This window comes from Sus scrofa, chromosome 13 (genome assembly GCF_000003025.6).
Source record: "Sus scrofa isolate TJ Tabasco breed Duroc chromosome 13, Sscrofa11.1, whole genome shotgun sequence".
NCBI classification, from domain to species: Eukaryota; Metazoa; Chordata; class Mammalia; order Artiodactyla; family Suidae; genus Sus; species Sus scrofa.
Window position 1 is genome coordinate 204,841,554 of NC_010455.5, and position 27,427 is coordinate 204,868,980.

Consider the following 27,427-nt stretch of genomic DNA (forward strand, 5'->3'; position numbering starts at 1 on the left):
TCTAATTGGACCCCTAGCCTGGGAACCTCCATATGCTGCGGGTGTGGCCTTAAATAAAAAAGACAAAAAATAAAAAATTTAAATTTAAAAAAAGCACAAAATGCATCAACTTGAGTTGGCTGGTTTTCTTTAATTCACAGTAATCTTTTGACGTTCCAACTACCTGATTTTTGTTGCAAAAATCCTTGTAAATCCCAGCTGCTCCTAGACCTCTTTGGAGCAGCCCTCATCCCTGAGCTATCTGAGAAGCTGTCTTTCAGGGTACGTCCTGGACAAATTCTCCACTCATAAGTTATGCAGTGATTTTGACCCCAGCACTTAGAACCAGAGCAGCTTCTAGGTGTCTGTGGGGCAGCCGAGATCCTTCCGAATCCCAGGATTCTTTAGGGGGAGGAGGCTTGTTGTCAGGGCTTGTTAGCTAAGAGAATGGAGGTGCCGTGCCAGCCCCTTCCAAAAAATAATGTCACCCCCCACCCACAGAGCCTTCACAGGGAGGGCCACTCTGGGGTCTACCCAACCTCAGCGCCCCCATTTCCATCTTGACGACATCAGAGAGCTAAATTTCAGGGAGGGTGCCATGAGTTTGAGAATCGCTACTGGTGCTGGAATGTTCTCAGTGAACCTGCGGCAGATTGGTTTTGGGTTTGTTTTGGTTTTAGTTTTGGTTTTTTTAGAGCAGCACCTGGGGCATATGGAAGTTCCCAGGCTAGGGGTGGAATCAGAGCTGCAGCTGCCAGCCTGCGCTGCAGCTGCCGCAACACAGAATCCCAGCCACATCCATCCGCGACCGAAGCTGCAGCTTGTGGAAATATGGGATCCTTAACCCATAGAGCCGAGCCCAGGGATCTAACCCGCATCTCCATGAATACCAGTCCGGGTTCATAACCCGCTGAGCTGAATAGCAGCAGGAACTCCTACAGCAGGTTTTGTTTGTTTGTTTTGTTTTTTTAATTGTTATTTCCCCAATACAATTTTTTTTTTCTACTGGACAGCATGGTGACCCAGTTACACATGCATGTACAGATTCTCATGCTCCATCATAAGCGACTAGACACAGTTCCCAGGGCTACACAGCAGGATCTCACTGCTGATCCATTCCAAAGGACAGCAGGGTTTTAAGACACCCAAATGGCGCTTGCATCTATTCAGAAGACCAGGGGTGAAGGGATCGGCTAAGGGTTCAAAGCTACCTTCAGCTTTTGGATGACCTGGGGCTTGTTAGAGCCGCGGTTCTCACAGTGCCAGAACCTTCAGAAGGGCCCGACACCACTCAGGTAGCTGGGCCCTGTGCCCGAGCAGCAGGTCTGGGCGGACCCAAGAATCTGCATTTCCCGCGAGCTCCCAAGGATGCTGTGGGTGCAGGAAGCTCCCCCCGACCCCCACTCGCTCGCGCCAGACGCCTCTAGGTTTCGTTTCTAACGCGCAGCCCTCCTTCCCGGGCAGTTCCGGGGAGTTTCGTTTCCCCGCGGCTGGGGGCGGGCTCAGGGCAGGGGGCGGGGCTCGCGCGGCAGAAAAGCGGAGGAGCAGCCAGACCCCGGCGCTGGTCACCGCACCGGGGACGGGTAAGTGTGGCGCGCCTGGGTCTGGGGGCCCACCGGCCGGCCAGGGGCCTCGGAGAAGGCATTTGGGCGACGGGCTAGGCAGTCGGGCGCGGGCATCGTAGGATCAATAGCAAAAATGATCCTCATTAATAGCGATGATGACAGGATGATGGCGACGGCAGTGAGAGTAATAAGAGCAGTGGCCGTGCTGGCCGGGCTCAGAGCACCCGATGCTACTTTCCCACCGACAGGCTGCTGAGGATCCTGGGTGACGCATCAAAAACAGCCTCCCTCCCCGCCCCCTGCAGCTGGCGGCTTTTCTGCCTGAGGGGGTGCACAGGTGCAGGGGATGCGGGCAGAAGGTCTCCGAGGGAGCTGGTTCAGGGGGGCGCCCTGAGAAAGTTTCACAGCCGCTGCTGCGTGGCCTTCCAGCCCCCTCCAAAAGCCGACCATCGCTTGATATGCGGGTTTATTATGTTGCCTGCTAATGAGGGCAAACCAGACAGGTCCGCGGCCCGGGGATTCCCTGAAAGCACGTGGACCAGGGGTCTTCACCAAACCTGAGCAGAGGGAGGTGAAAGCGGAGGTGAGAGCGGAGGTTCTCCGCTAGGAGTTTTTGGAAACCCTAGCAGCCCTGCCTGGAAAGAAGAGGCATGCGCAGAAACGCCCTGCGCGGAGGGCCCTTAACCCAGGGGATGCGCAGGTACCCAGAGTCTCCCTTCCCCCGGAGCTTGTGCAGCGGCGGGATGCGACCGGGTCGGGTGGGCACGCTTAGTTTTCGGTATAGAGGAAGGTAGGACAGTCCTGGGGGCTTCCGAGACCGCCACCCCCACCGTGAGTGCCAGCTGAGCTGCGCAAGTGGGATTCTCAGAATTATTCAGATTTTAAACCAACTTTCTGCTGGAGGTAGGAACAAGTGATCCTAACCCCCCCACCCCCAGCTGTCATGTCCCCAGACGGCTCTCCAAATGTCCACGACTTCTTTCTGCTTCGGGAGAGCTGCTGGCCAGGACGCCCCACCCCCTTTACCCCCGCCCTTCCGGAGGTCCTTTGGACCAGTCTTCCAATTTCTTTCTCATTTCCCTTCTCTCCACCTCCAGACGCACAGCTCAGCGTGATGTGATAGCGTTAGGTCTCAAGAATAAGATACTCTCCCTTTTAATCATGCTACCGAGCCTAAGCTCCTTCTGCTGGCCCCACCACAGGCCAATCAGTCCGGAGGCGAGGGGTTGGGGCCAGGAATGACTTGATTCTGAAAGCCGGATGTCAGAGAAGGTGATGGACTAATGTCCAAGAGAAGCATCTTCCCAGCATCAGGATGTTGGTTTCTTTTATAGAACAAAGAAAGGAGGAGGTAAAGCAGAAAGGCCATTGCAAATATCTCCTGGTTTTGGCCAGACACTGGGCAAGGGCATGTGTTAATTTCTCCTTTCCTTGGCCGTTCACAGGTGGGCTGGGTCCGGATGCGTCCTGTGAGCTGAACAAAGATAATTTAGATTTACATTCAGGCTGGGGGAGGGGCAAGCTTCTCAGGGATGGGCCATTATGTTTATTTTAAGCTATAGGCAGCATCCTTTAACGGTTAACTTGTAGCAAAAGCAAGAGGATGCAAAGGTTAAAGTAAAAGAAACAAATCTAATACAGAGTCCGATCTGTTATTCCCTAATCCCACCATAAACAGTTTGAAATGTCAGTGAGTTTGGGGAAGCCCAAACAGTTTCATCAGAAAAACGAAATCTAAGTCTTGAGAGGATTCACCAGACTGAATTTTGTGGGGCAAGTTGCAGACCCTGAATCCCAGGATTTTCTAGAACTTGCTTGGTAGGCGCTCCTTATTAAGGCTGGGGAGGAGGGATGCTGACCTCCCCCCACTCCCCTCCCCTGCCAGCTCTGCTCCTCCCGGTGGACTGGGCTAAGGAAACCCTTACGGGATAGAAACCCTCTGGGCGACACTTTGATGCCCTCCCTACCCTCCCAGGGATTCACCAGCGACAGCCAGCCACTCCCAAGGACAGTGGGAACCCGAGCGGACAGACAGAATGCAAGGAGCCCTCAGCTCCCGGGCAGCTCCCCATTCCTCCCCCAACCTTAGGAGCGAGGGAAGAGCCTGGCACAGCAAGCCCCCCAGTGAGCAGCGGGTGTGTGCAGGACGCAGGAAGTGGGGAGCTGCAAAGGAGAGATTTCAGGTGCAGCTCCTGCCTCAAAGCTCCCTGCAGTCTTGTCTGAAGACACAGGGTGTGGGTTAGAATTTCGTGGGCAGTTTGGGGCTGAGGGCTAAGGGTTACCTGACTTGCCTCTGGCAATGGCCAGAATTGGTGAATGTATGCAGCTCAGTTTGACAGGTGCAGCAGGATGCTGAATAAGTAATGCCCAAGGGAAGCACTGGTTTTTATTACTGAGATGGCCTCGCCCCTGAAATCCGAACAGAATTTCAGAAATGATCCAGGAGGGGTACAAATATTTAAGGTGTATGGACAAAACTCACAAGATTTTGCTTTCAAGGAATGTCATTTTATGAAACAAACAGGAAGGGAATGTATTCACGAAAATCGTGGTCTTGGGGATGCCAGCCCTGGGGACCAGTCACGCCACCTGGCTGGGTGCACTGAGGTCCACTGAGGTTGTGGTCTTTAATATGGGGCTGCAGTTCCAGCCCTGGACCCCCAGGGACTCAAAGTCTTTTCAAAGGCATGGGGTAGGGTGGGGGGACGGTTAGGGAATAAATTTCCAGATTGCCAAATTCCCTACATACTCTTTAAAATGGATAGCCTTTGGGGGTTCCTGTTGGGACACAGCAGAAACAAATCTGACTAGCATCCATGAGGATGCAGGCTCGATCCCTGGCCTCGCTCAGTGGGTTAAGGATCCTTTGTTGCTGCAAGCTATGACAAAGATCAAGGCTGTAGCTAGGATCTGGCGTGGCTGTGGCTGTGGCATGGGCTGGCAGCTGCAGCTCTGAGTCAACCCCTAGCCTGGGAACTTTCATATGCCAGAGGTGGAGCCCTAAAAAAAAAATTAAATAAAATTAAATGGATTGCCTTTCAAAATCACCTTTCTCCTACAACGTGAATGAAATGCATCTCTCTTTCTCTAGCAAACTTGCCCTTTCAAATGCATCAATATGGACCCAAAATTGCGTGGGTCTGGGGGAGAGTCCTTACGATTAAACAAGGAGAGCGTCAGGGAAAAAAAAGTCGATTCAGGCAGTACGTTGACAGCAAGTCTCTGTGCCTTATCTATCTGTCTTAGAAATTTAAATAGGTCAGGTTTACGAAAAGGACTCAGGGAAATATAAATCTCCTTCAAAGCACAACCACGCTGCTTTTGTACCATTTTCAGCAACGAGAATGTACCTGGATGTGTGCTTTCATTATTCACCTGGGCTTTGGTCTAATATATATATTTTGTCTGATTTCAAGTAAGTGTGGGAGAACAGCCCTGCATTTCTGCTGACGGGTCAACGTCACAGCGTCAAAGAAAAGGAAGGTACATTTCAGGTAAGTAAGGGCTTTATCTTTTTTATTAAGTGTCTTTCAAGCCATAGGAGAAATATTTTCATTTATTTTTATCCAAGATTATTCAAATGTAGTATTTAGAGACATGTGGTCCCAGGAAAAATTTTTAAAGAATTTCAAGTATACACATATGTATTTTTTTGGATGCAGACAGGTGAGATAAAGCAGGCAATTAAGTGCTTGCAAAAATAAAATGAACAACCTTAAGATATGCTTTCATGGGGAAATGAAATGAAAATCTAAAGTTGAGGATCCAAAGGAACAGAGTAAACGACTTGAAGTTCATATTTATTTAAAAATACAGGTTTGGGTGTTAAATTATAATATTTAGAATCCCTCAACACATTGGAAAGTCTTATACTAATTTTAATTTTAAATGTAAATTTTCACATGCATCAGAAATTTCATCCTTTGCCACTATTTAAATTTCTGGTGCAAAATTTTTTTGGATGTTCGACAAAAATCTTTGGGGTCCAGAAGCACATCCTTGAAGAGCTCTGAGCGGGGATGGAGCATTTGATTCCTTGCTGTTCTCCTGTCATGTCTTTCTGGGCTCGCACTGTGTCCCCGGGTATGTCACTGTGGGTTTGGTTCCGTTTTGGTTTGAACGCACCTACTTTTTTTCTTTTTGTCTTTTTCCCTTTTCTTGAGCCACTCCCACGGCATATGGAGGTTCCCAGGCTAGGGGTCGAATTGGAGCTGTAGCCACCAGCCTACGCCAGAGCCACAGCCACGCGGGATCTGAGCCGTGTCTGCAACCTACACCACAGCTCACGGCAACGCCGGATCGTTAACCCACTGAGCAAGGGCAGGGATCGAACCCGCAACCTCATGGTTCCTAGTCAGATTCGTTAACCACTGCGCCACGACGGGAACTCCAGAATGTACCTACTTCTGACTTGTGTGAATCCTGATCTGCTTGATTTTAAGCTGAACTGATCAAGGAAGAAGATGGTTTATTCCAACTGTGAAAGTAAAGAACCTGATTCAGTTTCTGCATCCAATCACCTGTTACTAAATGGGAATGATGAATTGGTGGAGAAAAGTCACAAAACAGTAAGTTGATGCCTGCAAACTACTATTCATGCGGACATGAGCTGTGTCCACTTGAGGGTTGCCTATTTGGTTTTTTTTTGGTTTGTTCGTTTTCTGTTTTGTTGTCCTTTTTAGGGCCACACCCACGGCATATGGAGGTTCCCAAGCTAGGAGTGGAATCGGAGCTACAGCTGCTGGCCTGCACCATAGCCACAGCAACACAGGATCCAAGCCACACCTGTACCTACACCACAGCTCACGGCAATGCTGGATCCTCAATCCACGGAGCAAGGCCAGGAATCGAACCCACAACCTCATGGTTCCTAGTTGGATTCGTTAACCACTGAACCACGAAGGGAACTCCTTTTTTTTTAGTTTATGTTTCTTATGCTTGGGGTTCATCGAGCTTTTTGGATCGTCAGGCCAATTGTTTTCACCCAGTTTGGGAATATTTTAACCCTCATTTCTTCAGATATGTATTTCCACTTTGCTGCCACTCTTTTTGGGGAACTCTAAGCCCCAGTACAAGCATTGGACAGCTGATGGAAGTTATCCATCTTTTTGTGTGTGTGTGTGTGTGTCTTTTTAGGGCTGCACCTTGGAAGTTCCAGGCTAGGGGTCGAATCAGAGCTACAGCTAGCCGGCCTTTACCACAGTCTCAGCAACGCAGGATCCAAGATAAATCTGTGACCTACACCATAGCTCTCAGCAACGCTGGATCCTTAACCCACTGAGCGAGGCCAGGGATGGAGCCTGCAGCCTCATGGAGACTAGTCGGGTTCATTACCGCTGTGCCACAGTGGGAACTCCTAGAAGTCGTCCGTCTCTGATGGAACGTGACCTGCAGGCCATGACAAGTCTCCCATTCTGCCTCCCCCAGGGGCCTGAGAACAACCTGTACAGCCAGTACGAGGAGAAAGTGCGGCCCTGCATCGACCTCATCGACTCACTGCGGGCCCTGGGCGTGGAGCAGGACCTGGCCCTGCCCGCCATCGCCGTCATCGGGGACCAGAGTTCGGGCAAGAGCTCCGTGCTGGAGGCCCTGTCAGGGGTCGCTCTCCCCAGAGGCAGCGGTGAGCACTCGCCCGTGTGGTGGTCAGCTCAGGCGGCCCTTGCAGAGGCCCTCAGACTCGGGGCTTCAACAGCAGAAACGTACTTCTGCCGCTTCTGGAGCCTGGAAGCCTGAGATCAAGGGGTCCGTCGGCCTGGTTTCTCCCGAGGCCCCTCTCCCGGGCTTCTGATGGCCAGCGTCTCCCTGTGTCCTCACACGGCCTTTGCTCTGTGAGCACCCATGTCTGGGGTGGCTTCCTCTATTTATTCATTTATTGTCTTTTTAGGGCCACACCTGCAGCATATGGAGGTTCCCAGGCTGGGGGTATAATGGGAGCTACGGCTGCCGGCCTACACCACAGCCACAGCAATACCAGATCCGAGCCGCGTCTGCGACCTACACCACAGCTCATGGGCACACTGGATTCCTAACCCACTGAGCGAGGCCAGGGATCGAACTGGCAACCTCGTGGTTACTAGTTGGACCGTTTCTGCTGTGCCACATCAGGAATTCCTCTTCCTCCTTTGAGAAGGATGCCTGGCACATTAGGGTCCTGCTCTTATGACGTCATTTAATGCCAATCACCTGTTTATTTTATTTTATTTTACTTGTCTTTTTTTTTTTTTTTTTTTTGTCTTTTTAGGGCTGCATTCATGGCATATGGAGGTTCCCAGGCTAGGGGTCTAATTGCAGCTGTAGCTGCCAGCCTACACCAGAGCCACAGCAACGTGGGATCCAAGCTATGTCTATGACCTACACCACAGCTCACGGCAACACTGGATCCTTAACCCACTGAGCGAGGCCAGGGATGGAACCCGAGTCCTCATGGATGCTAGTCAGGTTCGCTAACCACAGAGCCACGATGGGAACTCGACTCACCTGTTAAAGAGAGGCCTTGTCTCCAGGCGCAGACACAGGGGGCAAGAGGGCTTCAACAGCGGAGTCGGAGCTGAAGTGCAAGAAACACAGCTCAGTTCGTAACACCCGCTCATCGCACATTTGGTGCCGGTTGTGCACAACCTGTGCTTGTGGAAGGTTCGTGTAAAGGCACGTGGGCCCCCAGCCCTGAGCCCTGTGCCCACGTTGTCTTTCCCAAGCCTCTTCTCAGGCGGTGACCCTCCCTCTGGGAGGTAGAGACGGGTGCTCTGGTTAGTGGTGCTGTTTGAGCCCCAAGGCCAAGGGTCAGTGAGGGCTCGAGGGAAGGAGACAGAGCTGAGATGGATCTTGAAATACAGATCGATTGTGACGATGGGTGGGATTTGGAAGGAGCTGACAGGACGGGGAGGGCGGTGCGGTTGGTGGGGACAGGATGCCTTCCTGATGGGGGCGGGCTGGGTGTCAGGAGGTCTGCAGAAGTCGCGGCTTTCCTGCTGCATGAGCTGAGCTGATGGAGAACACTGGGGTGGAGTGGGAGGTCCCGCGTCGTGGCTTTTAAGCCAAACACCAGCTGAAGCGCCCATCCTCTAGTTCCTGCCCCCCCCCCACAGGATGTGTCAGGGTGTCAGCGGGTGGGACCAGAAAGTTCACAGCCTTCGCAGTCACCCCAGACGATGGGTGAACTTGGGAGAGCCACTGGTCTCAGGCCACCATTAGAACTGGTAAGAGCAGAGTCTGGACCTGATGGGATGTGCCCTCCTAGGAATTGTGACAAGATGCCCTCTTGTGCTGAAATTGAAAAAACTCGTGAACGAAGAAGACGAATGGAAGGGCAAAGTCAGTTACCGGGACAGCGAGATTGAGCTTTCAGATGCTTCGCAGGTGGAAAAGGAAGTCAGCGCAGGTAAATGTCCCACGTTCATGCGTTATCACCTCTTCGGACATCTGGTCAACCAGGCGAAGTGCGTGGGGCCCGCCCGTCTCTATTCCCACTCTCCCCTTTGTGGCCCTGTCCTGGTCACTTCACACCCTCTCTCCCTCCTTCCCTTGTCTGCCTCAGGTCCGCAGCTCCCCGTACTGTCTCTTCTTCTTCTTCTTCTTCTTTTTTTGGCCACGCTCCCAGCATGTGGAAGTTTCCAGGCCCGGGATGGAACCTGAGCCACAGCAGTGACCAGGCCAGGTCCTTAACCCCATGAGCCACCAGGGAACTCCTGTTTTCTCTTCTTTCTCCCACACTAAGCCCAGTGCTTTGGACAGAATCTGACCCCAGTAATTTACTTCTTAGCGTGTAAGTAAGTATTGGAGCATAACGTGAATGTTTTTGTCTTTTTAGGGCTACACCCGTGGCATATGGAAGTTCCCAGACTAGGGGTTGAATCAGAGCCACAGCTGCCAGCCTACACCACAGCCACAGCAATGCCAGATCTGAGCTGCATCTGCGACCTATGCTGCAGCTGTGGCAACACAGATCCTTAACCCACTGAGCAAGGCCAGGGATGGAACCCGCATCCTCATGGATACTAGTCAGATTCTTTTTTTTTTTTTTTTTTTGAAGCTAATTTTATTTATTTGTTTATTTATTTGTCTTTTCGCTATTTCTTTGCCCGCTCCCGCGGCATATGGAGGTTCCCAGGCTAGGGGTGGAATCGGAGCTGTAGCTGCCAGCCTATGCCAGAGCCACAGCCACGGGGGATCCGAGCCGCGTCTGCAACTTACACCACAGCTCATGGCAACGCCGGATCGTTAACCTACTGAGCAAGGGCAGGGACCGAACCCACAACCTCATGGCTCCTAGTTGGATTCGCTAACCAGTGCGCCACGACGGGAACTCCCAGATTCTTAACCCAATCAGCCACAGTGGGAACTCCCTCTTCCTACGTTCTTAACTGATGGAAAACATACCAAAAAGCTAGTCCGGGTGTTGAAAGCAAGTGGTGAAGCGGTGTTAGCTAACAATGGGCTGAAATAAATTCATATCTTGAAATTTTCATTATTAAGGAGGATGGAGCAAAACGAAATCCCTCAATGGCATACTGACCGCTAATGCTCATCTTGCCTAAAACAAGCCGTACAGTTTTCCTGGTCATGCTCCAGGAGTCACCATGAATTTGTTTTCGTTTTACTTCCTTGTTAAGCTCCTCATCAATGGGAGGGATTTCGGTGTGACACCAGGAGGAACTTACCGGCGGTGCCTGGTTTAGGACTGGTTCAGATGGGTGTCACTTTTACACATGGTTTCACTAGGTCTCTCTGAAAGTTCTGGCCACTGGCAGTGAGAATACAGAGCTGTCCTCTGAGGTCCCTTTTTGCTCCAGAAAGGGGAGTCTGCCCCACATATGCCTTATCCAGGAATCGCAGTGGGTGGGCGTTGCTTCCAGAGGATTCTCAGTCATGAGCTGCCCCATCCTAAGCTCTGTTCCACTGTCTTGTTTCCTCTGCTCTAGCCCAGATTGCCATCGCTGGGGAAGGCGTGGGAATCAGTCATGAGCTAATCAGTCTGGAGGTCAGCTCCCCTCACGTCCCAGATCTGACCCTCATAGACCTTCCTGGCATCACCAGGGTAGCTGTAGGCAATCAGCCATACGACATCGAATACCAGGTGAGACCTCGGGCTCCATCCTGGCGGGGGCCTTGCGGGGGCGGGGCTGCGTTACAGCAGGACTGTGAGTTCAGGACTGTGTCTGAAGAATGGGTGCTAGGAGGTGTGAGTGGGGATTTGGAGAACACAGAGGTTGAAATTGGCTCCACCAATGTGGACAGAGGCAAATCGAAGAAGTTGGCAATGCCTTTTATTTGTGTTTTAGGTAGTGACTCATTTTGTGCCATATCTAAGGTGGTATGTATCAGGGGAGAGGTTTTATGGGGGAAGAGAGAGCATTAGAAGCAAGTATAGTGATATTTCTGAATCAGTGAATCTCACCATATGGGAATATACGTGTAATTATTATTGTGATTGCGGGAATATACAAGCAATTATTTCAACGTCTTGTTTTTCGTTGTGACCATCAGATTTGAGGTCTTAGGAGAGAGTGATATCACTTCTGTCTGGAATCTAATATATGGCACAAAGGAACCTTTCCACAGAAAAGAAAATCATGGACTTGCAGAATAGACCTGTGGTTGCCAAGGGGAAGGGGGAGGGAGTGGGGTGGTTGGGGAGCTTGGGGTTAATAGATGCAAACTATTGCCTTTGGAATGGATGAGCAATGAGATCCTGCTGTGCAGTCCTGGGAACTGTGTGCAGTCACTTACGATGGAGCATGATTATATGCGAAAATAGAATGTGTACATGCATGTGTAACTGGGTCACCATGCTGTACAGTAGAAGAAAATATTGTATCGGGGAGATAACTATTAAAAAATAATAATTACAAAAAGAAATCTCATGGTTTTCCCTGATCCCAGAGTTAGTTTCTCCGGCTCCGAAAGTGCTGCCAGGCTTGTATTGCGAGCTCATTTCTCCGTTGCTGCTTCTTTGGAGAGACTCCTCTGGGACTTGGAGGGTCTGAAGCCAGTACAAGGTCAGGACCCGTCTCAGTTCTCATGCCCTCTTTTCTTCTAACAGATCAAGTCTCTGATCAAGAAGTACATCTGTAAGCAGGAGACCATCAACTTGGTGGTGGTCCCCTGCAACGTGGACATTGCCACCACGGAGGCGCTGCGCATGGCCCAGGAGGTGGACCCCGAAGGAGACAGGACCATCGGTGAGAAGAGGGAGGAATCTAAAAAACTGGTGGGCAGCCTGAGCGTGGAAAAGCACCCCAGGAATGCCGAGGGTGTTTCTTGGCACACACGCAGAGTGGGGGTCTGCACCCGGCAGATGGAAACCATTGAAAAACTCAATAGGGCAAGATGAAATGGGCCACCATTTGACTCTCATTGGCCGCAAGGTGGCTCATCATCCTTGTCTACCTGCTTCTAAGAGGCATGGTAGTTTTGGGGGGGTGGGAGTCAGAAAGCAATATTGATTAATAATGCATTGAAAGTGGAACAACCCAAATGTCTCAGACAGATGAATGGTACACAAAAGTTGATGTAGCTGCACCATGGAAAAGAATTCAACCTTAAAAAGGAAAGACGTTCTGACACATGCTACAGCGTGGATGAACCTCGAAGATAGACTCAATGAAATAAGCTGGTATAAAAGCGCAGATGCCGGATGATCCCACTCAGAGGAGGATCTCGAGTGGACAAGTTCATAGAGACAGAAAGTCAGATGGAGGGAGGGAAAGAGGAGTCACTGTTCAATGGGGACAGAGTCTCAGCCGGGGATGCTTTCGGAGGTGGCTAGGGATCAAGGTTGCACAACAGTGTGAAAGTGCCTCGTGCCCCTGAACTGTGCACCTAAAAATGGTCCAAATGGTGAATTTTATGTTTAAAAAAATGCATTTGACTGTACATAGCAGAGGACCTGCGAACAAACAGTGGCTGAGGCAAATGGTGATTTATTTTTTTTAATGATTTTTATTTTTTCCATTATAGCTGGTTTACAGTATTCTGTCAATTTTCTGCTGTACAGCAAAGTGACCCAGTCACACATACATATATACATCCTTTTTCTCACATTATCCTCTGTCATGCTCCACCATAAGTGACTAGATATAGTTCCCAGTGCTGTGCGACAGGATCCCATCGCTTATCTATTCCAAAGGCAATAGTTTGCATCTATTAACCCCAGATTCCCAGTCCATCCCCCTCCCTCCCCCTTGGCAACCACAAGTCTGTTCTCCAAGTCCATGAGTTTCTTTTCTGTGGAAAGGTTCATGTGTGCTGTATGTTAGATCCCAGGTATAAGTGATATCATATGGTATTGGTCTTTCTCTTTCTGACTTACTTCACTCAGGATGAGAGTCTCTAGTTCCATCCATGCTGCTGCAAATGGCATTATTTCGTTCTTTTTTATGGCTGAGTAGTATTCCATTGTGTATATATACCACATCTTCCTAATCCAATCATCTGTCAATGCATTTGGGTTGTTGTTTCCATATCTTGGCTATCGTGAATAGTGCTGCGATGACATGTGGGCACATGTGTCTTTTCTAAGGAAAGTTTTGTCTGGATACATGCCCAAGAGTGGGATTGCTGGGTCATATGGTAGTTCTATGAATAGTTTTCTAAGGTACCTCCATACTGTTCTCCATAGTGGCTGTACCAGCTTACATTCCCACCAACAGTGCGGGAAGATTCCCTTTTCTCCACACCCTGGCCAGCATTTGTTATTTGTGGACTTGTTAATGATGGCCATTCTGACTGGTGTGAGGTGGTATCTCATGGTAGTTTTGATTTGCATTTCTCTCATAATCAGGGATGTTGAGCATTTTTTCATGTGCCGTGGCCATCTGTATATCTTTGGAGAAATGCCTACTCAGGTCTTTTGCCCATTTTTCCATTGGGTTGTTGGCTTTTTTGCTGTTGAGTTGTATAAGTTGTTTGCATATTTTAGAGTTCAGCTCTTGTCAGCTGAATCATTTGAAACTATTTTCTCCCACTCTGTAGGTTGTCTTTTTTTTTTTTTTTCTTATGGTTTCCTTTGCTGTGCAAAAGCTTGTCAGTTTGATTAGGTCCCATTGGTTTCTTTTTGCTTTAATTTCTGTTGCCTTGGGAGACACGGTTTCATTTTACACAAGACGAGAAGTCTGGGCCGAGGCTGCTCCCCACTCTACCAGTGTCCAGTGATGCTGTCAGCTTCCAGTCCCTTCCACCGTCTGCTCCACCATCCTTAGCTGATGGCTTGGATTCTGCGCTTGTCCTGCTGCCTGCTGTGCCTGGGATGAGACCCTGTCGACCAGAGCAGCAGCAGTTCCCAGTGGCTGCTGTAAACCTCAGGGTTGGTCCTGGGCTGGCTTCACTCGCATTCAGCCTGGGCAGTCCCACAAGGCCCCACACCCAGAGGGGTCCACTTGCTGGAACGCTCAGGTTCTGTCATCCTGGCAATATCCAACATTCAAGCGAGGGGCTCTGCATCTTCATTTTGCAGTGGGCCCCGCAAATGATGTAGCTTGTCCTGGCCGGAACTGCGTTTCTCCCAGTGTGAGCCAGGTCCCACCTGCACCAGAAATAATTGGAGAATTTAAAATTAAAAAAAATTTTTTTTTCCTCTTTTTGGCTGCCCCGAGGCATGTGGACTTTCCTGACCATGGATCAGATCTGAGCTACCACCACAGCTGCAGTAACACTGGATCCTTTAACCCACTGTGCCGGGCTGGAGATGGAACCTGTGTCTAGGTGCAGCAGAGATGCTGCCAACCCCGTTGCACCATAGCAGGAACTCTTGGGGAATTTTTAGAAATGCAAGGCCCTAGGAGATCCGTCGTGGCTTAGTGGTTAGCAAACTCGACTGGGTATATATGAAGACGCAAGTTCGATCCCTGGCCTCACTCAGTGGGTTAAGGATCTGGCATTGCTATGAACTATGGTGTAGGTTGCAGACATGGCTCAGATCCCACACTGCTGTGGCTGTGGTGGAGGCTGGCAGCTACAACTCCGATTCAGTCCCTAACCTGGCAACCTCCATATGCCACAGGTGCAGCCCTAAAAAGACAAAGAAAGAAAAGAAATGCAAGTCCCTCGAACTCACTAGATACCCAGAATCGGGGCGGGGCCTGAGACTCTGGATTCTTAGACTTTGAGAAGTTTTAGACCCACTGCCCTAGGGAGCAATTCTTCTGCTGGACAGAAGGAAAACAAAAAGGCCATTATGTGCTGCTGTCTCTTTGGGCTGAGATCTGGGCCAAGTGAGCTTGGGAGAGAACCCCATAGCCCGCCGCCTTCAGCAGCCCTGGGCTCCGGTTCTCCTAATGCACAGGGGCTGAGCCTGGAGCCTTCGCTCTGCAAGCCCATGTGGGTGGAAGCCGGTGGCCAGGGGCCCCGCTCCCCAGGGCCGGGAGCTGTCCGGCCGTCTCACTCTGGGAGGCTCTGCACGTTCTCTAATCCAGGGTCTCTGGCTGGCAGGGATCTTGACGAAGCCGGATCTGGTGGACAAAGGCACTGAGGACAAGATAGTGGACGTGGCGAGAAACCTGGTCTTCCACCTGAAGAAGGGCTACATGATTGTCAAGTGCAGGGGCCAGCAGGACATCCAGGACCAGCTGAGCCTGGCCAAGGCCCTGCAGAAGGAGCAGGCCTTCTTTGAAAACCACGAACATTTCAGGTATGCAGGTGGGGGTGGTTCCGAGGGTGAACCAGAATCAAGGGCCTCGGTCCTCACGGCGGGAAACGGACACTGTCAGGTTTAGATATTGAGAGGATGCACGTGTGTTTGCTCCTTGACAATGACCGTGAAATTTACCTGGAAGGATAAAAGAGGAACTCACAAAGTATTGCCAAAAAAAAAATCAAAATAAGGAAGAGACTCTTTACAATAATTTTAGTAGTATGGTTCTGGAACCAGAATACAAACATAAGTGAAACAGGATAGAAAAAAGGTAGAAAACCCAGGTTCTTTTTTTTTTTTTTTTTTTTTTTTTTTGGTCTTTTTGCCTTTTCTAGGGCTGTTCCTGTGGCATATGGAGGTTCCCAGGCTAGGGGTCTAATCAGAGCTGTGGCCGCCAGCCTGCACCAGAGCCACAGCAACTTGGGATCCAAGCCGTGTCTGTGATCTACACCACAGCTCACAGCAACGCTGGATCCTTAACCCACTGAGCAAGGCCGGGGATCGAACCTGCAACCTCATTGTTTCTAGTCAGATTCGTTAACTACTGAGCCACGACGGGAACTCCTCTTCTATTTGGTATATGGTAAATGTAGCATTTCAAATCCCTGGGCTAGATCTGTTTGATTAGCAATCAGTGGCAATGAGGTAATTGTTAATATTTAGGAAAAAAATTAAATTTTTTCTTATTTAACATGGTATCCCAAAATAAATATCAGTTACAAGTTAAAATTAAGTACAGGAAAGAAGCCCACAAGCATTCCTGAAGAAAATATAGATAGTTTATAATCCTAGTATACAGGCCTTTCTAACCCTAAGACCAAAAGTGATTTTTTTTTTTTTTTAAGAAAGGAAGACTGCTAAGTTGCTTATATTTGAACTAATGAGAAGATGCAGAGTTGGTGGGAAGGTGGGGGGCCTTCCCTCCGCTGCTCGGCGTGGGTGCTGTGGTCACATGCCAACCAGTCTGCACAGGTGTAGCCTCCAAGGTTGAGTTCCAGCTCCAGGAATTCCAGCCAGGAAGCTAATCAGAGATGTGTACAGGCGTGACGGCAAAAGGATGCTCAGCTCATTTGGTTATTAAGTATGAAGATTTGGAATCTAAATGTTGAAAATCGTGTCCTATATCCCAACCAGAGTAAGAGGTCGCAGCGTTGGCCACCATTAGCCTGCCGGGCCAATAAGAGGCCAGTAGAAAGGTGCTCATAAGATGTGGAGATACAAGTGACACCTTCACCACGACCCCTTGTGGGCACACATGTGTGTATAGGTGGAGCCCGTGTGCTTTGATCATATTCAGTTTTTCCCAGAAGCTTGCGGAGACATAACTGAGAAGAGACGCCTGTATACCTGTGTTCATCGCAGCATTATTCACAGCAGCCAAAACAGGGTGTAAACCCACTGTGCCAGGCCAGGGATGGAACCCGCGTCCTGCTGCTGCAGAGGCACCCCCATCCTGTTGCGCCCCAGGGGGAACTCCTCGCATGGACAAATTTTAGGGGCATGATGCTCAGTGAAATCAGCCAGTCACAGAAGGGAAACCACTGTATGTGTCCACTCATATGAGGTCCCTAGAGGTATCGCATCCCTAGAGCCAGGCTGGGGGAGGGGGAGGGGGAGATGTCATTTAAAGGGGACGGAGTTTCATCTGGGGAAGGTAAGACAGTTCCTGGATGTGGACGGTGGTGATGATTGCACAACAGGGTAGCTGTACTTCACACCCCTGAACATGTGCTTACAAGTGGCTAAAATGGTGAATTTCATGTTATGTGTGTTTTACCACAATTTTTAATCAGCAGGTAGGGAAATTGAACTTAGGAATAAATGTACTCTCGCCAATCAGCGTGTAAACTCATGCTTCCTGGCTGCCCTTGATCCTAAAGAGTCTTTTAAAATATAGAAAGCCCTGTAGTAACTTGCCCTGGGAACACACATTTGGAAAGAGTGGAAGGAGGGCCCGGCTTCCTTCCTGCCCGCAGCCTGCAGTTTAAATTTTCGTCCTGGGGAAGCTGCGTCCCCCGGTTCAGTGCTGATCTGTACACCTGTGTGGCTACGCATCAGGATATTTTCATGAAGCCTCATGTGTACAGATGGGTGTGCGTGTCGTGAATCTGTATCTGTAAGTGACTGTGTGTATCTTTTTTTAAAGACCGATGCCATGGTCGGATGTCAGGAGGCACATGTAATGTATTCGCTGGCAGGGATCGTTCTATACCGCTTTTGAAATATGCAGCGTTACTAAAATTGTCACAATTCTGTGCGATCCCATCCTGAACAAAGTATTGGGTACCAATTGCGGGACCTTCCATCCATTAGGCGGTAACTGCGTTTGCCTCCGCTTTCCCGAGCTGCAGAGAGCCAGCTGGCATTTTCCAGCTAGACTGAGATGGACATGTCTGTTGTCTTCTCTTGCAGGGATCTTCTGGAGGAAGGGCGGGCCACGATCCCCTGCCTGGCAGAAAGACTGACCTCTGAACTCATCATGCACATCTGTGTAAGCACGTGCAGAGCTATTCTCTGACTCGAATCCCGAACACAAACCCAAATTGTGTCAGCTAACAAACATCAGCACCCACAGACCTCCTGGGGGTTCTGTTAAGATGCGAGCTCAGATTCAGGGAGTCCAGGCGGTGTGGGTGTTGCCTGATAGGCTAGAGGACCACACGTTGAGTGGAATGCGAATAAGCTAGATCCACTTGGCCTGATTAAACACAAGGAGCCCTGTACCAATTCTTTTCCCATCACTGTCATCCTGTCTCATTCATTGTAAGCATCGTATATTTCACTTCTTAGATTCTCTGCGGTTCTTGTCCAAATCTGCCTGGACAGTGTCTCTTGCTATTTCACATGTTCAGCCCTTTCAAGAGATTTCTGAGCCTAAATCTCTGTCGTAGTTTGCGCTCAATGATCAGAAGCTTCCTCGCATTGGGTTCTGTAGGCCATCACCCACAATGATGAGCTGGAATTGTGACCATCGGCCCCCCTTTCTTGGAGCTTGATCTGAGGGTACTTAGGAGAAGCCTCGGTTCAAAATGGGTTTCTCCAGGGAGAGGCGGCCTTGGCTTCAGCCGGACCCCTGGGCCTCCAGCCTGAACCACTTTAGAGTCTCAGCTTGAGCATCGAGGAGTGTGAATTTGGACAGCACACCTGTCGGAGGGCTGGCTTGTCCTTGCGGAGTCTCCATGGAGATTTTGTTTTTGCCTCCTCTCAGCACCAGCAGGGGGTCCGGGAGTCGGGGTGAACGACAGGGGTGTTCCCTGCTGACCACCGCAGTGGGGGCCTTGCTTTCTGGGGTCCCAGCTTTATGCAAGATTCCCCGCCCTGAGCCAGCCCACTGGGGATTTATCCTTTGCCCAGGCACCAAGGCAGATTCTGAAACGTGGGTTCAAGTTTTCTTTCCTGCTAGCCTTGGGCTGAATCCGTGTCTCGGCTGCTTGTCCCGCCATGTCCCTGGGGTACCCACTGTCACCCAGCCTTGGCCTTTGAGCACCTGCTCTGTTCCTGCAAGCTCGTTTAAAAGTCCACTTGTGACATATGAGCCTCCGTTTTGGTTGCTGCTGGTGGGAGGGTGAGCCAGCATGTGGAGTCCGCCATCGTAGGAGAGAGAAAACCCTGAGAACTTTTCATCTGTGAACAATAGCCTAAAAGTTGTCGAAGGTCAAATTGCCCCAACTGCCACCTTTTCAGAAGGCACAGGACAGCGACCCTTTCCAAGCTCCCTGCAGAGAGTTTATGTCACCATCTCACAGGGAAGCATCGTCTCACGGCCCCCACGGGGCCCAGGAGGCAGGCAACGGGGACACCTCAGAATGTGGCCCGAGTGGCTCCGAGGCTGTGTCCAGGGGAGCAGGACAGTGGGAAGGCCTGGATGGGAGCCAGTGCCCGCTCACATGCCCTCCCCCCAACCCCCATATCTTCCTTCTAGTGGAAGCCAGGAGGTGGAACGTTCTGGGCAGCTGCACTGTGCAGGGAGAAGCCAGGAGCCCCTGCTCATTTCTTAACCATATTTATGTCTATCATCTTCTCTTTTCCTCAGAAAACTCTGCCCCTGTTAGAAAACCAAATAAAAGAGAGTCACCAGAAAATAACAGAGGAGTTACAGAAGTATGGCTCCGATATTCCAGAGGATGAAAGCGGGAAGATGTTTTTTCTGATAGATGTGAGTGCTGCCAGGGGCGCCAAGGTGGAGAAGCATCCACCATTGTCCAGAGAGGGGCCATGTGCTTTGCACGTGTCTCGCTTCATTCCCCTCAGGCTGATCCAGACTCATGCTGCCCACTTAGCCCCACAAGGCGGCCGGGTTGGGGGCTGGGTAGACAGGGAGTGGGGGACCGTCCCATTCACGCCACTGGCTCTTCATCAAGTGCGCTCACCTGAGGCCAGAAGGCAGTAGGGAGGGTGGGATCGCCTGCTGCCAAAGCCCCTGCTCTCCCTCCGGACGCGCACCTGCTCCCCACCCGCACCCTGCCCATTAGGCAGCAGAGAAGGCTCGCCAGCCCTGTCTGCACCCTCTCCAAATCACCTCTTATATTTGCAATATTTCCGCTTATACGAATGTGTTTCCTTTTGACAGAAAATCGATGCATTTAATAGTGATATCACTGCTTTGATACAAGGAGAGGAACTGGTGGTGGAGTACGAGTGTCGGCTGTTTACCAAGATGCGAAATGAGTTCTGCAAATGGAGTGCTGTGGTTGAAAAGAATTTCAAAAATGGTGGGTCCAAGTTGGCATGGTAAGCCTGGCAGGTCCCAGGGCTCTGTGATGCATTTTCTTTTGTTCTCTTGGTAAAAATCAAATTTGATGAACAAAGTCTCCCATTCAAGTACCTTTCCAAGACCTTGCCTTATGCCTTCTGCATTCCTGTTTTCTGACTCTAGGACCTGGCGCCATACCTGCCGTCCTGAGACGACGAAGGATGGTTGTCTCGAGATCCGTCTCTTGATGGCAATTCCTGAATCTTTTTCCATGTGACGCTCACATGTGATTTTCTTTCTGCCCCTCTGTACTTTTCAGAACGTGCAGAACGGTGCCGTGTTTAGAAAACCTTGCGAGATTATTTTCGTAGAATAATGCAGAGCTATGCTTCCCTTCTGTAGGTTATGACGCCATATGTAAACAAATCCAGCTCTTCGAAAATCAGTACGGGGGAGAGAGTTGCCAGGTTTGTGAATTATAAGACATTTGAAACCATCATTAAGAAGCAGGTCAGTGTCCTGGAAGAGCCAGCCGTGGACATGCTGCACACAGTGACTGGTGAGTTTGTGTGTTTACGCATTTTGTTTCCAGGATAGGGAGAGGGTTGAACCTAAGTCAGTACCTCCTCCTGGGGGGCTTTTCCCAACACCACCTGCCCAACCAGTTCTCTTCTTCTTTAGACATGAACTGGGGGTCTTTCCAGTTCGGACACTCACTGCCCAGAGTTCGCATGGACCCCACAGCTTTATGGGCTCAGCCCACCAGACCACAGCAGATGGCAGCTGCAAGCCCCAGCCGCCTGTACGTCAATCCCCCAGGTGTAAATCAGCGTTCCCGAGGCTGTCCCCTCTCCTCGAGTTCATAATTTGCTAGGACAGCTCACAGAACTCAGAAACTCACTCTGCTTGCCTTTACCGGTTTGTTATAAAAGATGTATGGACTTCCCATCGTGGCTCAGCAGTGATGGACCTGACTAGTATCCATGAGGACATGGGTTTGATCCCTGGGCTCGCTCAGGGGGTCAGGGATCCGGCGTTGCTGTGAACTGTGGTGTAGGTCACAGACACGGCTTGGATCTTGTGTGGCTGTGGCTGTGGCTGTGGCATAGGCTGGCAGCTGTAGCTCTGATTCCACCCTTAGCCTGGGAATCTACAAATGCTGCCAGTGCAGCACTAAAAAAAAAAAACAGAAAGAAAAAAAAAGAGAGAGAGAGAGAGAGGGGAACCCATTGTTGTCTTTCTGAGGACGCAGGTTCAGTCCCTGGCCTCGCTCTGTGGGTTAAGGATCCAGGGTTGCCGCAAACTGCAGTGTGGCTTGGAAGCGGTGTTGCTGTGGCTGCAGCTCTGATCCCACCCCAGCACAGGAACTTCCATGTGCTGCAGGTGCAGCCATAAAAGGATAAAAGGAGGAGTGTTGGTCCTGTCGCCTGGGACGTTCGAAGGGGTTTAGGAGCCCTGTGTCAGGAGCCGGGCTCAAGGACCAAATGCACGTTTCTGATTCTGTCACAGTCTCAGAGTCCTCTGTTCACTTGAAACCTCTGAGAAGAAAGGTTGCCTGAACCCAGTGCCATGTGGGAGGTTTTGCGTATGTACCCGCTGTGTGAACCGAAGGTGGTCTCTCTGTGGTCACCTGCCAGGAGGAAACTGTATCCACACCACCCAGGAGAAATAAAAATGAGCTTTCACAGGCGGGCTGCTCCCTTCTCCTTCAAATGCTCTGCTCCTTGGTTTCTGAGATACCATTGAATCTTTTCTCTTCGTCACCCTGTCTCAGACGTCACCTGTCTCGTTTTAGCCATAAGTGATAGTCATTGTGGACCTATGAACTCACTGGGTGGGCAGGCTCGTTACGGCTTAATAACAGATGTATTTCTAGGGAGTTCCCTTCGTGGCGCAGCAGAAACAAATCCAATTAGCATCCATGAGGATGCAGGTTCGGTCCCTGGTCTTGCTCAGTGGGTCGGGAATCCGGCGCTGCGTGAGCCATGGTGTGGGTCCCAGATGCAGCTCGGATCCTGCGTTGCCGTGGCTCTGGCATAGGCCGGCAGCTGTAGCTCCTATTAGACCCCTAGCCTGGGAACCTCCATGTGCCACAGGTGCAGCCCTAAAAAAAAAAAAAAAAAAAAAAAAAAAAAAAAGTGGTATTTCTAATACAATGTTACCTTTAGGCTTAATAAGTAGAAACCCAATCTGTAATTGTGTTTCGTTGATCAATCGTGCATTCTTTATTCAGACGAAAACTTGTAGTAGATCAAGGCTTCTAGTCACAGGAATCAAAGGCACACACGCACATGTGCTTATTTCTGTTTTAGAAAGATGTGCTGTGGAGTCGAAAGATGTCCAAGCATAAAGATACTACACCTCGTACTAAGGTAGCATTCTGTGAGGACGGCAAATGGAATATGAGTTTCAAAAATACAAAGAAGGAGTTCCCGTCGTGGTGCAGTGGTTAACGAATCCGACTAGGAACCACGAGGTTGCGGGTTCGGTCCCTGCCCTTGCTCAGTGGGTTCACGATCCGGCGTTGCCGTGAGCTGTGGTGTAGGCTGCAGACGTGGCTCGGATCCCGCGTTGCTGTGGCTCTGGCGTAGGCCGGTGGCTACAGCTCCGATTCGACCCCTAGCCTGGGAACCTCCATATGCCGCGGGAGCGGCCTAAAGAAATAGCAAAAAGACAAAAAATAAATAAATAAGTAAATAAAATAAAAAGAAATAATGTAAATTTTCCAAGTGAAATAAGAGCGTGCCCCCCTCTATTCAAATGAATAATATGGCTGTTTGATTCCATTGATGCATTTACAAGATTGACGTGAGTGTTTTACTAGGAAATACTGTTATAACTTAGCCAAAACTATATTCGTTGCATCTATTTATACTTAGGACAGAATTTTTTTTTTTTTTTGGTCTTTTTGTCTTTTTAGGGCCACACCCGCGGCATATGGAGGTTCCCAGGTTAGGGGTCTAATCGGCGCTGTAGCCACTGGCCTATACCACAACCACAGCAACTCAGGATCCGAGCCGCATCTGTGACCTACACCACAGCTCACAGCTACGCTGGATCCTTAACCCACTGAGCGAGGCCAGGGACCAAACCTGCAACCTCATGGTTGCAAGTCGGGTTCATTAACCACTGAACCACGATGGGAACTCTGTGGATGGAAATTTTAAAGTCAAATAAATACGCCAAGGGAAATTTTGGTTTTAAAATTACTCCAGGGAGTTTTTGAGCTAAAAACACACTTTCCTTCCTCCTTTGGTGAGAAGAGAGGCGAGGAGGGAGGGACCTAGTTCTTGCTGTTTTATCCTCTTATTTTTTTTTCAGTCTGTGATGATCCCTACAGCAATACGGGACTTTTTTTTTTTTTTTTTTTTCTTTCACCAGATTTAGTCCGGCTCGCCTTCACAGATGTTTCAGAAACAAATTTTAATGAATTTTTCAACCTCCACAGAACTGCCAAGGTAAAATTCACTGTATGTTATTATTATTATTTTTTTTAATGCGGGAGTTGCCACTGTGGCGCCGCAGATTAAGGCTCCACATGGCTGCAGATGTGGCGTAGGTCACAGCTGTGGCTCAGATTTGCTCCCTGGCCACTGTTTTCCTGTGACACAGTGACTCGTTTCCCAAGGGCCATCTTGTGGCATTTCTCTTTCCCGTAGTCCAAAATTGAAGACATTAAATTAGAACAAGAAAAAGAAGCTGAGACGTCGATCCGGCTCCACTTCCAAATGGAGCAGATCGTGTACTGCCAGGACCAGGTCTATCGGGGCGCGCTGCAGAAGGTCAGAGAGAAGGAGGCGGAAGAAGAAAAGAACAGAAAATCAAACCAGTACTTTCTGTCGTCGCCGGCCCCCTCCTCAGACCCCTCCATAGCCGAGATCTTTCAGCACCTGATTGCCTACCATCAGGTGAGTCTGCGAGTCTCAGAGCGATGGCCCTTGTCCCCTCTCTCCTCTGTGAGTGCCTTTCTCTTTGGTCGTGTTGCGGCTGTAAGGTGACCCCCTGCTCCATCTTTCAGCCCCCGGTAAGCCTCTACAGAAGCAACTCGAAGGGATAGAAGAGAAGGGTTGTGGCTTCAAGCCGCTTGCATCTGGTTTTCCCTGCTGTGTGGCCCTGGCCAAGTTGCCTAACCTCTCTGAGCCTCACCTTTCTTCTCTGTAAAGTGGTACCTCCTCTTCGGGTGCTTGCGAGTCTTCAGCGAGAGGAATGTGAGGAAACCCCTCCATGCAGCTTTGGAATGCAGTGGCTGCTGGCCCCAGAGAAGATGCTCTCAGAGACATAAGCTCCCATTGCTACCCTACATTTCCAGGAATGTGAAGGGCCCCCTAATTTGTCCTGGGAAAAGGACCCACACCTCAGAGCTGTTGGGATATGGAAAAGCCTGGACAGGAAAGCCAATAGCAATCTCCTGGTTTACCAGTTGTCTCTCTCCATCACTTTGGGCAATTTCCCATCCTCAGCCATGCACACACATCTCTGGGATCCTGTGGAAACGCACGTGTGGGTTGCAGGTGTGAGGAGGGCATGATTCTGCCTTTCTGATGGGCTCTCAGGGGATGCCCACGCTGCTGAACAGGGACACACTTGAACAACAAGGCTCTAAGCCGAGGACGCACTCTGTGTCCTTCAGACACTGGGGCGTGCATAGTGTCACCACCCTGCTTAGCTCCCTGGCAGAACTCGTCAGAGTAGGTAATGCATACACGTGCCCAAGGTCCACTCACTGCCCAGCCCCTGGCCCCCTCCATTCCACTCTGCATCTCTAAATGTCCCTGTTCTCAGTAGCTCGTGTAAGTAGACTCACCATCTTTGTCCTTTTGTGTCTGGCTTATTCTACGTCGTGTGACGTCCTCAAGGTTCATCCCTTGGGGTCCCGTGAGATGCCACACGGGGCATGAGGCAGAAGCGCCTTCCTTTCTGAATGTAGACCCTATTCCATGGCGCGTATATATGGAATTTTGTTCATCCGTTTGGTGATCCATGGACACGTGGCTTATTCCCGCCTTTTGGCTCCTCGGAATAAGGCTGCTATGAGCGGGGGTGTAGATTTACCTGAGCTCCCACGTATGGGCAGAAATTTGTGCCTATTCTTATCTGTTCCAGCTTCAATATGACTTTTTAAATTAGCTTATTCAGGTCCTTATCTTTATTGGGGTGACCTTCCATTTATACGCCTGCATCAGAAGAGGTGACCTCTGGAGCTCCCCTCGTGGCTCAGTGCTTAACGAACCCGACTCGTATCCGTGAGGATGCGGGTTTGATCCCTGGCCTTGCTTAATAGGTTAAGGATCCAGTGTTGCTGTGAGCTGTGGTGTAGGCTTGGCTCCTGCCTTGCTGTGGCTGTGGTATAGGCTGGCAGCTGTAGCTCCTATTCAGCCCATAGCCTGGGAACCTCTGTATGCTGGGGCCTAAAAACACAAAAGACAAAAAAAAAAAAAAAAAGAAGAAGAAGAAGAAGCAGCAGCAGCGTTGACATCTTTGTGACTTGAAATTTCCTATTCAAAAACATCAGGGGCTTTTCCTCTCTTCAGATCTCTTTTTGGGGGCCTCAGAAGGGTTTGCAAGGTCCCTTTGTGGAGACTGTACACGCTTGTGAAGTTTATTCCCTTGAGGAAGAGCTAAAAGTCCTTGATTTTGTTGAACGGCAAAGCTGTTGTTGCTTTCTTTTGCTTTGACTCTTTTTCTTTGTTTGTGCACTTTTTTCATTTCTCTGCTTACACATACTCTTTGGCTAACGTTTTTTCTTTTTATAGACAAGAGGCAAGCGGAGGACATGGCAGGGGGGGAAGGGATTTTTCCCAGGAAGGGCCCTGCTCAGTTACACGAAGTGGGGGAAGAAAGGGTTGAAACCAACTTTGAACACACACAGAGCTCAGAGGGCTCCTTTCCGTGGCTTTTGATAGCCCATGGGCTTTTCTGCTAAATAATGTTATGGGCTTTTCTGCTAAATAATTTTAGACTTATTTTTTTTTCTTTTTAGGGCTGCACCCCCAGCATATGGAGGTTCCCAGGCTAGGGCTCCAATTGAAGCCACAGCTGCCGGCCTACACCAGAGCCATAGCAACGCCAGATCCAAGCTGCATCTGTGACCTACGCTACAGCTCATGGCCACGTCAGATCCTTAACCCGCTGAAATGAGGCCAGGGATTGAACCTGCAGCCTCATGATCCTAGTCAGATTCATTCCTGCTGCGCCATGACGGGAACTTCCAATTTTAGACTTATTAAAAAAAAATTGTAAAATCTTTGGAACAGAGTTAGTTGTATATAATTTGAAAAATGTAGGTTTTGTACTCAGTCTATCCATTTACCTAAAAACATCAACTTAGCTAAGTGAAGACAAAACGTTAAGAGGTTTCTGGTGGAAGCCTCTTCCATCAGAAGTAACCATTTCAGAGAGTTCCCGTCGTGGTGCAGTGGTTAACGAATCTGACTAGGAACCATGAGGTTGCGGGTTTGGTCCCTGGCCTTGCCCAGTGGGTTAAGGATCTGGCGTTGTCATGAGCTGTGGTGTAGGTCGCAGACGCGGTTCAGATCTCACGTTGCTCTGGCTGTGGTGTAGGCCTGTGGCTACAGCTCTGATTCGACCCCTAGCCTGGGAACCTCCATATGCCATGGGAGCGGCCCTAGAAAAGGCAAAAAGACCAAAAAAAAAAAAAAAAAAAAAAAGAAGCAACCATTTCAGGGAGCAGCGGAAAGGAATCTGACTAGTATCCGTGAGGAGGCGGGTTCGATCAGTGGCCGGCACCAGTCCAGGTGGGCCCTGGGGCTCTGCGGTGAGGTCGGGGTCTCACCCTCCTGTGAACCTGCCTTCCTTCCTTCCCTCCCAGGAGGTCGGCAAGCGCATCTCCAGCCACATCCCTCTGATCATCCAGTTCTTCATCCTCCGGACCTTTGGGCAGCAGCTGCAGAAGAGCATGCTGCAGCTGCTGCAGAACAAGGACCAATACGACTGGCTCCTGAGGGAGCGCAGTGACACCAGCGACAAGAGGAAGTTCCTGAAGGAGCGGCTGATGCGGCTGACCCAGGCTCGGCGCCGGCCCGCCAAGTTCCCAGGCTGAACCGGGCTCTCCAGGCGGCCCGGGGTCTCCAGGGCACGTCTCCAGGCAACGAGGACCAACCTCCTTCCCTAACAGACTAGCATCATGAGCTCCTGTTTCGCACATCCTCCTGTGGTTAGTAGACTCTAAAGCCACCGTCCCTGCTGTTAGTGGCTGAGGACTTAGCAAGAAGCTGTGATAAGCACGCTGGCTGCAAGCATCAGGCCATTTACTTGAATGAGCCCCGCCAACGCTTCCGCCTCCCGCGCCTCTCTCCATCCCTCTCTCCATCCTTCTCTCCATCCCTGTATAGGATACTGGTCCCCGCATAGCATCATAGAAGGGTCATTCTGGTTTCTGTACAAGCCTTTCACGCCCAATGTCTTAGGGGCATTACAGCCACCTGTGTGGATGGATGCACATAGAAGCCTATTTCTTTTATTTGTAATAAACTTGGTTCTACCAGCCGTTTCTCTGACACCTTTATTCGAGGGGAGAGGTCTGAAAATACAGCAGGTGGGACC

At 50.1% G+C, this 27,427-nt stretch overlaps 1 protein-coding gene across 1 annotated transcript; it reads left to right on the forward strand.

Annotated features, from left to right (window-relative positions):
- MX1 (myxovirus (influenza virus) resistance 1, interferon-inducible protein p78 (mouse)) lies at positions 1,496-27,374 on the forward strand. Its single transcript, NM_214061.2, is given in 17 exon segments — positions 1,496-1,562; positions 4,961-5,038; positions 5,987-6,112; positions 6,972-7,164; positions 8,782-8,922; positions 10,463-10,617; positions 11,584-11,722; positions 14,970-15,168; positions 17,584-17,662; positions 19,205-19,327; positions 19,742-19,883; positions 20,267-20,311; positions 20,314-20,330; positions 20,333-20,423; positions 23,246-23,322; positions 23,524-23,772; positions 26,694-27,374. Coding segments are annotated over 15 exon segments (1,986 nt in total). The 5' UTR covers positions 1,496-1,562; positions 4,961-5,038; positions 5,987-6,007; the 3' UTR covers positions 26,925-27,374.